This window comes from Semicossyphus pulcher, unplaced genomic scaffold (genome assembly GCF_022749685.1).
Source record: "Semicossyphus pulcher isolate SPU_LCO1_2020_fin unplaced genomic scaffold, fSemPul1.0.p SCAF_10, whole genome shotgun sequence".
In the NCBI taxonomy this organism is placed as follows: domain Eukaryota; kingdom Metazoa; phylum Chordata; class Actinopteri; order Labriformes; family Labridae; genus Semicossyphus; species Semicossyphus pulcher.
The window spans coordinates 23379434-23392730 of NW_027211604.1; the positions used below are offsets into that span (position 1 = coordinate 23379434).

The 13297-nt window shown below is 40.7% G+C and overlaps 1 protein-coding gene across 1 annotated transcript; it reads right to left on the reverse strand.

Annotated features, from left to right (window-relative positions):
• Positions 1–206: 206 nt before the first annotated feature.
• On the reverse strand, positions 207–11161 carry usp2b (ubiquitin specific peptidase 2b). The gene is made up of 12 exons (XM_069673691.1): positions 10809–11161; positions 5117–5164; positions 4866–4989; positions 3507–3618; positions 3267–3377; positions 2859–2923; positions 2471–2574; positions 2287–2367; positions 2117–2195; positions 1571–1678; positions 1340–1460; positions 207–1053 (listed from the first exon to the last, which is right to left on the reverse strand). The coding sequence occupies exons 1-12, from the start codon at positions 10962–10964 to the stop codon at positions 948–950; spliced, it is 1215 nt and encodes a 404-aa protein (XP_069529792.1). The 5' UTR covers positions 10965–11161; the 3' UTR covers positions 207–947.
• Positions 11162–13297: the final 2136 nt, after the last annotated feature.

A 13297-nucleotide genomic window follows, 5' to 3' on the forward strand; every position in this document is an offset into this window, starting at 1 on the left:
TTCCTGCTGGACTTGTAATTTAGAGCATATGGTTCGTTATTTCTGCATTCACATTTGCTGAATAGTGAAAACTTCTCTCTAAAATCATCCACCTTAGCGCTTCCTTAACTTTCATTTGTTGGCTGGATATACAGTGTAATGGTTGAATAACATAGAAAAAAAAACACGCACTGCAGTGTAAGTTAACATTGAATTTTAATCGTATATTTACACTTTGAACTGACTTGTATTCAAAGTCAGCAACATTATTGCTGGATAAAGAAGTGTTGATGCATTTTCACAGAGCTGCTTTGGTTCGAGTTCTCCACAGTACAGCTACATTCACTGTGCTGTCCATAAATACTGTACAAAAATAAAATGTGCTCTGACACGACACAAACTCTCTCTACAGCTGGATTTCCACTGCTCTAAGAGGAAACCATAAGGCTTTGTTAAATGACATCTACGGTATACACATTCAACTACTGGCATTGTGTTAAATAGAATAAATTAGATCGTGTACATAAGGCATTTGTCTAGTCCGTGTTCAGGCCTCACGTAATAATGTCCAGGTTAAAAGTGCATAAAAAGAAGGAAAACGTGGGTGTAGATTCCGATCTTGGCACTGCTGTGTTTTTTGGAGTAAAAAATAAACCTAAAAACATAATTTGGTTGATTTGAAGAGGATATTCTTAAACACTGATTCACAGTTGTGCCTAAAGCTGAATTTCTACACCTTTCTGATAATGGAAGACTTTTCTTAGTGTCTCTTCGGTTCCACCCGAGTGCAAATGTGCCTCCACACACACCTTTTCCCCTCAAAAACACAACAAGAGGAAGGTCAGAGTGTGTTTTTCTTTGTGCTCCATGCTTACATCAGTCTGTAATGGCAGTACTCTCTCCACTAGATGGAGCTCTCGCAGCCGGCAGTGTCTTGACTCCATTTTTAGGCAACTTCTCCGCGACGTCTAAAGCCGACACGTCTGATATTTGCTGTGCGAGGAGGAGGTCAGCTCGTAGAAGAGGACGTAGGCGTTGCTGCTGCGCACCTGGCTGGAGGACACCGGGCTCACCCTGCACAGAACATCCAGTACACCCTTTAATTATTACACTGGACACCACAGAGCATTGTACCTGTAAGGAAACATGCTCAGGGGCAGGGCTTTTTTATTAATTAAAAATGTGCAGAGGAATCATCCCTACAGTACAAAAGATCAGGGTCAAAGTCACTCCTAACCACAGACGCATGCAGGACACACCTTTTTACAGCTAATGAGATTAACTTTAGTTTTACAGCACACCTTTCTGACAATCTAATGACATGATATGTGAGGTTACAAGCTGATATACGAGCAGATACCTGGAGTCGTTGTAGCTGTACCACTCCCCAAGAGCCTGATTCTTGCAGTACGCCGTGTAATGTCCTCCCAAAGCGTTCCCCGAGTGGTTGGACACGGCGTACAGGTTATACACGGCCCGCTCTGCAGGGACAGACAGACACACACTCTCAGTCAAACCTTACTCATCAAATCCAGCCGACAAGAGCAACAATCATGCTCCTCTCCTCTCCTCATCTTCTGAAAGTACTCACCGCTGCTCTCTGAGGAGAACTCCCGCAGGTCCAGCTCTTTGAGAGGGAAGTTGACGTAAGTGGACAGTTTGCTGGTTCGGATGTTTGAGTCTGAGAAACGCTTCAGGTCTGAGAGGAGCACTGAGTCAAGGAGCCAACGACTTAGCACATGCTCATGAAATATTCTGCAGTAAGACAGATTGGCTTAACACTTTTAAATATTAAAGATCTCGAAGATTTTCATTTAAATAAATGTCTGTTAAGTCTCTATCGCCGAATGAGGTAACACATGGTGATTGAGCCTATGGCCCACTGATGAAAGCCTTTGCATTTGCAGTATTACAGATTGGGTGTCAAACAATGAGCTAAGAAGCTCTGTAGACCTGAGGGGGACAACAAGGTCTTTGGATAATCGATCCATCGTTAATATAAGCAGAATAGACATACATAAATCAACCTTACATTTATGGCCTCAAAATTATCTAAGTGTGTGCTAACATGTTAGCAGCGTCTACATGAAGTAGGCCTAAAAAGTGAAGTAGGTGCAAAGATGTTAGGAAAGGATACGAAGCACGAGGATCTGAGGGAACTTCTGAATGCTGAACCTTTTGGTGCATTTCCTCCTGGCTTTGCATCTGTTGCATGTCTGAAAGAGACATACAGAGGGAGAAGGCAGTGAGATACTGCTGCTGTTTAATCCATGTTTCATCTTTACACAGGAGTGTGAGGCTTCTTACCGGTCTCTCTTCTCCGTCCAGCACGTCTTCTTTCGTAAAGAGTCTCAAGCAGTCTTTGAGAGACACTTCGCCTGAGTTCTTCTGTGGAAATACACAGCGTGTCAGTATGAAAATAAAGACATAACAGCTCCTTTACATGTAGTCAAAATATGATTAGATGCTGTAAAGAAAGATGTGTTCTGACCTGTGCAACGGGTATCGACAGGTCCCAGAACGGATCAAACACTGTGGAGCAGAAGCCGCAGATGGTGCAGGTCACAGAGCTCTTCAGCTGTCCAACAAACAGATCTAACAGCAAGAAGACAGAGAAGACATTTAGAATGCTTAAAGACTAAACAGAACAAGGATGCTAATTAGTTTTGTATGATTTATGACGTTTCTGTTTGGTTTATTGTATTTGTCTTATCTGATGTATTTAGTTTATATGGCTTGTAGATTGTTTTATTGTGTCTGTGTTGAAATGTGCACTTTTTTTGCTGTAAAGAGCGTTGTAACAGTGTTTTAAAGGTGTTATATAAATAAAGTGTATAATTAACATAAATTCAGTTATGGTTTGAAGATAAATCTCTTACCCACAACTTTGCTGTCCTCTCTCTCCAAGTACATATTCCACATCCGCTTGCCTTTTTCCTCATCCCTGTAAATTAAAGCACACAGGAGCACAAAGTCAAACCAGTGTACGTCTTTCTTCCAAAAACCTGTTACTATAGAAAATTCCAAAGGAGAGTCCATGTTTTTCTAATGTTAAAAAAACATTGGCATTGAATATATTTAAGGATCTATTTGTTCTAAAGAATAAAATGGACACTCAGAAATAAAAAAGTAATTAGAAGTAATTACACGGTTTCTATCCAACGTTTTATTGCATCGCAGAGCGGTCAGGTATGTAGCAGCTATTTGTTTTGGCAGTGTAAGGTGTCAGTGTTATGAGTAACTTATTGGAGCAGAGGTGAGAGTTTGGACAGTTAGCGCTGACTTACGAAAGGTGGTCAAAGTCCTCGAGGGACACCTTAGGGCGGACTGTCACTCTGTTCACCTCAGCATGGAGACCGTCCAATAAGAAGCGCAGAAACTCCTGAGCGTCCTGCTGACTGCACAGAGACAAAAGAAGAAACTCTCACTTAATTTCAACCATTGTATTCCGTGCAGGTTTCTCTAATAATCAGTCTTAATATTGGAAGTGAATTGAAGGCTTAAAAGCAGGTGGAGGGCGGACTTACTTGCAGCCCACAAATTTGGGAGCGTATCTCTGGATCTGGCTCCTGAAGTCAGAGGGACTGATGGCCTCGTTGTTCACAGATGTCCACAGGCTCTGAGTCAGCTTTGCAAACTCTGAGGCAGCAGAAGGAAAGAGAAAAAGAGACAGAAAATTAGACAATAATCATCAAAAACATATCTGCCATTTGTGCTCAACATCATCCATTATACAATGTAAAATATGCTACTTTTAAAAGCTTCTCAACTTGAACTTTTTACTGATAAAATTATGACACAGACTGGATCCTCATAGGGTTGTTTTTCTTTTTCCCAAAGTCTTTAGAGAAAGCTGTATTCTTCAGCATGCTTGCTTGCAGGAGCTGAAGATTTTTGACCTTGAATAAGATATTTCTAGTTGTCAAGCTGTTGGTGCAAACCAGCCTGAACGTCATCTCTATTTACATCTACATAGAAATGTAAAATCTGTAGGCAGGGACGTGGATTTTAACAAAGGCAAGTGCTCTGGCTTCTGTTTGTACTGCGCTTGTAGTCAGAGTAATATTGACCAATCACCTATCAGCAGGTTGTGGCGTGTGCAGGAAAAACAGTCTGTGTGGAGAGCAAAAGATGGTGGAGCATGATGCGCCGTAATGACCCGTTAATTAAAGTAAATCACAAGAAAAACGGTTTATTTTTCTGTAAACAATGCAGCACGCAGAAAAGGAAGTTGTTTAATGCTAACCGCTGGCTACACGCCCAGCATGTTCACCGCTGTCCCCAGAGGCCATAACTGTTGTCAAACTATAGCCGATGGGATCCGAGTGCTAATGAATCTATGTCTTAATATCAACTGCGCATAACAACAGGGTAGACTTTAATGTTAAAATATTAAAAATCATGCATAATCTGATCCTAACCTGCAATAATTTAATGTCATTCTTGACTTTTTCATCAGTATGTTAGATGAATTATGCTCAGCTAAAACTCCACATACTTTGAACAGCACTTTTACACTACATAAGTAAACAGTTGCGAAACAGAACTGGGTCAGGCAACTTGTAGAAACTAGAGAGACATTTTTTACTAACTGTTGAAGGGTGTTTTTGTCTGGATGTGTACAAACTGGAGCAAGCGACTTGTGAGAACATGCTTTGCAAACACACCCTCTGAACTGAAGGTGTGTGCAGCTCAAACTGAATGTAGGTGAAAACGATAATTGTTGTTTCTGATTGCAGTCATAGAAAGCTAAGCACACAGTCGTCAATATGTGACCTACTGCTGAGCCATAAAGTGACTCAACACTGACAAAGCGCCACACAGGTCTATAATATTCGTCATAAAGCTGCTAACAGATGGTTTAACAGCCCAGAGTGTCGTCCTACCTTCCATGAGAGCAGCGTTGGTCCTGCAGTTGTTGTTGAGGTCTGTGCGGTGGATGTTTCTCAGGCAGTAATCTCTCAGCTCCGGTGTGTTACTCAGACATTGTAGGATAGAGTTCATGAAGCACTGGAAAGAGCAAAAACAACAAAAAGTAATTAAATGATGAAATCCAGACACAGTCGTTGGTTTCAGGAGGTCAGAGCAGGGCTGTGTGCTGGATATTTGAGCACAAAATGAATTTAAAAAAACTCACTGTGTTTCCCAGGTTCTTCAGTCCGACCAGGCCCTGAGGGCTTTTGTTCTGTTCAAAAAGAAAGGAAGGAGGTTTTAGTATACGTGTTTATTTGTTGGGAATAATAAGTTAAAACAACAATGTTATCATGCAGCAGGAAGAAGGCTATTTGAAAAGACAGCTAGACAGCAGATAACATGGTTTGATAGATTATACAAGGGTTCTGAAGAGTTTACAGTATGTGAGCATGCTATAAACCTTCAGCAACATGTAAATGCATCTCTTAGACTGACTTTTAAACCTACAAACACAATTTTTAGCCGTAACTTTCCAACAAATGCTGCACAGATAGTGCTGCAAACATCAGGGGGCCTTAAATCAGTTGGTGAAGATATTTAGGCCCCAAATGAGAATGAATCATTAAAAATTGCAATTATCTATTAGTTCACATCAGCCAAAGACGTGCAAGTAGTGGGGCATTATGAGCTTCAACGTAGACTGTAAATATTAGGCCGATGAAGCCGATGGATTGGACCTGCAATCTTTTTTTGGCCTGCAGGGGGCAACTACAATGGTTGCAAAATGAAGTTCAATAACGTGGTAAATGGACTGCACTTACATAGCAGTCACATTACACAACACTACAGGTCACATTCACCCATTCACACACTCATTCATACACTGACGGCAATGACCTAAGTGCCAATCAGGATCTATCGGCCTCTATAGGCATTCATACAGCAAAGGCTATGCCTCAGGATGGGTTGTGTGTCTTGCCCAAACACTTCGTTATGTGACTGTAGCTATCAGGTTTCGAACCTCCACCCGCCCATTGAGAGACAACTAACTGAGCCACAGTTCAATTGCATAAGTGTACTAGAGATGACCCTACTTATCATTGATTTATTACCTCAGCAAGGTTTTCTTGATGAGTTTATGGTCTCAATCTATAGTTTCAAGTCTTCTGTAATGATATTCTTTTATACTTTAGGGAATGGCTTCCTGTGATTGACAGGTTGCTACCACAGCGACCAGTCAACCAGGGTAGAAAGAAAGCAATGAGAATCTACCCTGTCACTACTGGTTCCTAACCCTAACCCAAAATGCTGATCTCAAGGCTTTAAAAGGGGGGTTCACAAACAAGTTGGTGACATCATGTCCACTTCCTTAAGCCAAGATGACGTAGAGCTGGGATCATTATGGTGATATATTTAGTTATCATGTGAGTTGGGCGACCAGAGGTCAAATGCAAACCAAACATTTATTCAGAGAGCCCAACAGTCGCTTTGTGTGTTTTCTCAATTATGCTCACATGACAGCAGAATATGAGGTGATGTATTGATGCCAAAAAAACTTGCTGCACATGTCTGTGTGAATTAAAGAGCGTGAGACTTGTTCTTTTCCTGGTGTGTGTCGCCAACTGTAAGCCCATCTGATCAGCTTGCACATGGTCTCAGTATGATGAAACTACTGTCTGATAGCAGCCCTGCTACATTCCTCAAGTGTGAATAATCCTGCATGACCGTGTGGCATTCACTCAATGCAAACCATCTGACAGTCACATTGTTGGCAGCATCTGTGCTGCACTGTGCTAAGGATATCAGCCACTGTTTAGCACATGCTTTAATGAAACACCACAGCGTGTCCTGACCTCTCTCTGCACTGACTGAAGCTCGACATCACACGTGACATCACATCAGCATGTGATGAAGGCAGGAAAAAAAATACCTCTACTGGGAATCCAAGGAGCATGACACTGTCGAGTTGTTTGTGCAAAGAGTTTCACATTAGTGCCTGAGGCAAGGATCAGACGGTTTAGTTTCTGACGTATCCGGTGCCTCTGGTGGTGCGGTGTTAATCATCTGTAAGTCAAACTGATGCAGAAAGCCACCGAACATGTGCTGATAGAGGTACTTCTATCATTCTAAATACTGCTGATGTGGTATGACTCAAAAATTCCAGCACAATCACAAGACTCTGGATGTTTATCAGTGTGTGGAAATGCTATCCGAGCAATCATGCGTGGTCATATATAATGGGGCAGCTGTGGCTCAGTGGTTGAGTCTCTCAATCGGAAGGTTGGCGGTTCGATCCCTGACTGATAAAGTCACATGTCGAGGTGTCCTTGGGCAAGACGCTGAACCCCAAACTGAATCATCCATTGTATTCACATTAAGGGTAGAAGCGCTTTCTGGATTTAAAATGACTTTGTTTGAAGATAGGGATACATGAAGACGTAAAAAATTACAATAAAACTTTAAGGTACTTTCTTTTTAAACAATTAAAACACATTATTTTAAGGCCACGGTTATGTTAGTCCAATCAGGAAGACACTCGATGCAGGTTGATGCAGAACACGTCCCAGTTTGCAAGTCTAACATGACCATGGCATGACAATAACAGCATTTCAGTTGTTTCAGAAGTGTTCTGGAGTCTACTTGTTGTTTTTAAATGCCCTCAAGTTACAGCTAAATATTCTATATCTTTTTTCGATGAAAGAACAAAAGGTTCTGGCCTGTGTTTGGGTTATTTTTAATGGTAATTCATAAAGAAGAAATCATATCTTTCCCCAAATGAGTGTTAAAAAACACACATACATAAAGCAGAACTATAGCAATCGAGATACAGATTCCAGTTTGGATCTTGAGTTCGGCAGTACCAGCTGGTTTAGGCTGGGTCTATGGGACTGAACTTGAGTCAGAGTTTCAGGCCCTTGCATAACTCTAGCAGGGGTTAGTAAGGAACCGGTTTACAATTACAATGTTACCAATATCATCAAGTCTTTTATTGTGGGGACATTTCACTAGGTGGGTTTAGACAAAGTAGGAAAGAAGTCCATCATAATATTACTTTCCGAAACACAATCTTCCTTGAAGTTCTATTATTGTGTTTGAACAATAAATACTTCTGATATTTTCTTCCTGTACCAATGCCAGCATCTGAGTATTAACAGGTGACATATTGACTTGTGACCTGTTGATGGAACATAATATAGTAACACTGTAACATGATGACTCGGAGCAAGTCAGCCTTGTCATGCACCAACGGCTCTGCTGACGGCTGAGGAGCTGCACATGTACACACCATATGTACGTACACAAACCGTACACTGAGCAGCTACGTCAGCTACCTGTATTTCAGGTTAGTCTGTTGTTGTTAAGGTAAATATGAAGACGTTTGCATATTCTAATCTGCTGTTTTCCTTATTAAGACTTTCAGTGGAGAGGTTTAGTGGTTGCAAGGTTATTTCAAAAGCTTTCAAAAATATTACATCAACAATATAAACTACCCCCTCGGCTGAAAGGTTACTCATTTCTTCCCCTTAGTGTTTCTCTTCTTCTCTGCAGTATCTGAAGGTGACCATATGGTGCGAGTCTCAATCTGCTGCACTGCTGTGAATACTGACCAGCGGGGCCCGGCACGCTCAGCAGGCGGGTCCTGATTTAAAAGACCCGTCCAAAAAACGAGTCTGTGATGCATTCAGGTAATCTCTGTGCTCTGAACAAGAACACTCTCCACATACTGGCATGACTTCAGAGAGACGAAGTGAGGGAGCAGGAGAACTCAATGTGCTTAACCTGCCATGCATGCCTGGTCAAGGCCGTGCAACGTGTGATAAAGAAAGCAACACTCCTGCATGCACATGGTGCCAGATATGCCACTCCCTTCTGAACAATATCAACATAAATCTCTGCTACGGGACTGCAGGGCCAGAGGAGGAATGTTATTTTCTTGAAACTACAATAAGTAGAGAAAATAATACTTGTGAAAAAGACCTACTTTAGTGAGAAAACCTCCTTTAAAAAGCACTGGGAGGAATTTTATGGAGTAAATCTCTGAGTCACTGCCAACTTCGATTTATTTTCTTAGCAGATGCTTATTTCATGCAATGTGGAAATGCTAAGATGCTGGTGTTTCTAAATAGAAATTGGAATCATTTTCACCATCTACTGAGATAACGTTAGCATGCTAACTAATTAACAGTAAACACGAAGTACAGTTGTGGCAGGGGTGATGGGGTGAGGGGGTTTTTGGTCATAAAATAAAGTATTTGACACATTTACGGGTGCAAATTTTTCAAGCTGCAACTATTTTCATCATCAATTAACAAGGTCTTAAAAAAAGATTCTTGGCCCCTGCATCTCAAATGTGAGGATTTACTGCTTTTGTTAGTCTTATATAATGGTAGACTGAATATCTTTGGATGTAGGGATGTTGGACGGTCCAAATGAGCAATTTGGCAGCATCGCCCTGGGCTTTGGGCAATTGTGAGGGAAGTTCTTTTTTGTACCTGATTCATCAAATATATTAGACAAATTAACCAATGATAAAAATGATTGTTAACTGCCGCCCTGAACTGAAATTTTGACCTAGTAATATCAACCAGTGAACCTTTATACCCGTGAAGGCAGATGGCCATCCACAAGAGTCTTTCTTGAGGTTTCTGCCTGTTAAAGTTTTTGCTTGCTTATCTACCAATCAATCCATAAGTTGTTAACATTCGTCAATCCTGATAAAAGTGGTGCACCAACTGAACAATTGCAATGGCTACAGCTGCTACAGCTTCCATACCAAAGCTAAAGCAGAAACTGCTAATGTGGAAGAACTAAAAATCACATTAAAAAAGTTAACGCTAAGAAAAGTAGGTACAACTGGATCCTGCCTTTGCATTGTATTCACAACCATGCACACCATTTAGAGCACAAATCCTCAGTGGAGACTAAAAATATCCCCTACAGTATTAACAAGGACAAAGAGTTCAAGTGTGGCCTTGGAGCGCAGTCGGATAACTCTTTCACACTGACGTAAACACATCAAACCCACATGGACACAAATATGCGCTGCGGGCTGTGGGCAGCTGTGAGTTAACACAATGTTCTGTGCAGATGATAAGGTGACAGTCTGGACACATTCCTTATCAGCAGAGCTCCGTCCTATTATGTAACAAACGTCACACTCAAATTGTTGCTCTCAGGCAGGCTGTGCTTCACTCCCCTGCATTGTGTTCCTGCCTGTTTTCTCTGCTTACAGACCCAGTCCTCCACTTAAGGGCTGATAGCGGCCTAAATGTCAGATTTGGACCTCCACAAAGACCTATATGGGCGTCAAGGTGGTGTCAGAGTTGAAGAAAAGATGGAGAAGTGACTTTAAGTATGCTGCATTTTAAATTTCAGCTCACAAATGATATTTTCACTCAAAAATAACCAGCTTCACACACAAATTCTCCTTTTTTTTTATACAACAGTAATGACCTTATAAAGTGACCATATTTTTATTTTTTATTATATTTAATTTTTGTCTGCTTGAGTATAGCCATTCCATTTCTTAACTGCATATGCATATTTGTTTGAGGAAGTTTTCCCTTTTCTTCACTTAAACATCCTATTATACTGTATTACATAATGTTATTTATATTTGACCTTACCTGCTGTCTATATTCAATCAGTAAAGTTTAATAGAATCCAGGGCTTTTGCACACTTTAAATAAATTACTTTACTTTTCTGTTTTCGGGGGGGGCATGGGCAGGACCCTCTTCTCAAAATAAAGGTGACGCCCTTGGTTAAAAACAAGTAACTGCATATTAACTTTAGAAAGTCTGGGTAAATAGTATTCTTTCTAAAAAAGTTAAGAACGTAAGGGTCTCAGATAGAGGGGGTTGCTTTTGGAATGGTGAGACAGACGCACAGGTGCAGACGTGTTAGGTGGACTCACCTTGGCCTGGTTGATGATCAGACCCATGAAAGTGGACACCAGCTTGGACCGGGACAACGACGGCGGATTCTTGCGCTGCAGGTCGGTTCTGTCCAGGGGGAGAGGGGCTGGTTCCTCCGGTGCTGTCACCGTGTACGAGTGTCGCAGAGAAGGCATGGTAGCGCTGTTGAATGTTGTCCGACACTAGGATGGTCGCGTCAGGCAATGCAGATGGACACAGTAAGATCAGCTGGCTGTGTGTCGAGACTAAAGTCCAGGCTAAAGTGAAAACAAGTCAATAGACAGTGGATTGCCCCGCTGTGTCAGTGGATAGTCAGTCTCTTAGTCTCTCAGTCCCGCACCTGTACGCAACCTCTCTGTGTTCAGGAGTAACACAGAGGTGGCGTGTGTCGGAGTTTTTACTGCGTGCTGTAAACGCTCCCTCCCAACCTGTAAGGACTGGCGCTGCCTTCAAGTGCTGTAGGAAAACTGTGATAACTCTGCTCTCTTTGAGTGCGCCGAACAGAAAAAAAGATTGTGTGGGAGCAAATTCCAAAATGTAAAAAATCTCACTAAACTGAAAGCCATGCATTTAAAACCATACTATACAGCAAAATAAAAAACTTACATAATCAAAAGTGAAAGTACTCAGTAATATGCTTCATGTACGGAAGCCCTTAGCAGACATGCATACATACATATTTACTCAGTTTTTTCCGTGATAACGACGTATTTCTGATTGTGTTCTTGAGATTTAGACTTATTTTTCTCGTTATCTCCGGAAAACAAGTTTTCCCATTTTAACGGATTCATTTGGACCATTATCTCCAGAGAACAGAGCTTGTTTTGTCTTGATAACAGGATAATTTTTTAGCGATCTAGAAAACAAAATACCAGGCTGGTCACTGATATTACAGACAACAACATACCTTGCTGCCATTGTCCACGCTACTGAGGTAATTTAAGGCTGCTTCTATGTTCGTTTTGTGCTTTTACAACTCTGAGTTATGATCATCTGAAGTTATGGTGGCCGCGTAACGTGATAAATAAGTTGAGATCTCGACCAGAAATAAGTAGTTATCACGGGAAAACAGAGTAAATATAATGTATGGATGCATGTCCGCTAAGGGCTTCCATTCACATGTGACTTATTACATATGTGATTTATCTGATTGTTAACACTGATACACCAATATTTGAGCATTTTACTGTTGAACTGTTAGTAATATGTTCAAATATATCTTAACAATATAGATTTTTTGTAAACATGGATTAATGTTCTTTTAAAAGCTATTGGTGTTCAATCTTAGGTCCTTCCCTTTTTTATCCTTCTGAGAAGCTTTGAAGGCAGTATGAGTTTTCTTTTGAAATCTGGAGTATAAACATTAAACATTATCTATAGCTGTCTATCTCTCGCTATCTATCTAGCTTAACAGATACCTAGCTAGTTAAAAGGATGAATGGGTCCACAGGCATTGATGAATGTTATTCTAAAAACCATAAAATGGATTGTGGTGTTCCTCATCGTTCATTTTTAGGTCCTACACTTTTCTTTTGCATAGAAAGATCTATGTATCAATCTAACTAGGTAGTTAACTACCTAGCTATCTCACTAGCTGTAAGGATACTGGTTTTTAAGTCTTTACTCTGAAGGTTTAAAAAGTATCAATAGTTTCCAGTGAAAATGTTAAGACTGGGCCTGTTGAGTATTGTATATAATGGCAATTTTCAGACTAAACACATCTTGGAGTGAACATGTTTTACAATATTTAATTCTGTAGAGAAAAATTGCTCTGTAGTTAAGTTCCAAAGGTAGACTTGCAAGGTTTCCGTTTACTCACTTCCACAGTCAGCATATACATTTAGATAATGGAACACCAGCGAAAGCACTTTAGCTTGGGCACCATATGAATGTCTGTTAACAGCACTGAAATGGGCAGAAACACATATGTAATCCAACAATACTGATATTACACTGACAAGAACAAGCAGCCGTGATAATTTGAACTGTTATAGCAAAATAAACGTTTTAACTTTGGTTAGTTTTGCTTCTTTTCATTAATTGTATGTTTCTAACATCAAATATGTGTCTGGTAAGAAAAGGTAGAAAAATCACAATGTGTTGGCAGAAAAGAAAAGCTTCATCAGCTTTGTGTTAACCACCTTCCAAAAGCTCAGCCACTTGAGAAGAGAATTGCTGACCTTGACTTTGATCTTTGGACTGCGGGTCTGCCTTGACACAGAAACAGCTCTGAGTCTGATAAGAAGTTTGATTGCTGCCTTGTAAACCTTTACGGGTCCATCGACCCGTTACATTCACTTTAAAGCTAAGACAGGGCGGACATTAAGGTCACTGGAGCTGATGATCTCAGAGTCACGAACAAATCATACTCTCCTGAGGAATCAGATTTATTCTGATATATATGATTATATGGGAAGGGATAAAACCACACTTTATGTAACTTAACTTATATCACTTCAGGTCCGTGGTGAATGGCACACTGATCATT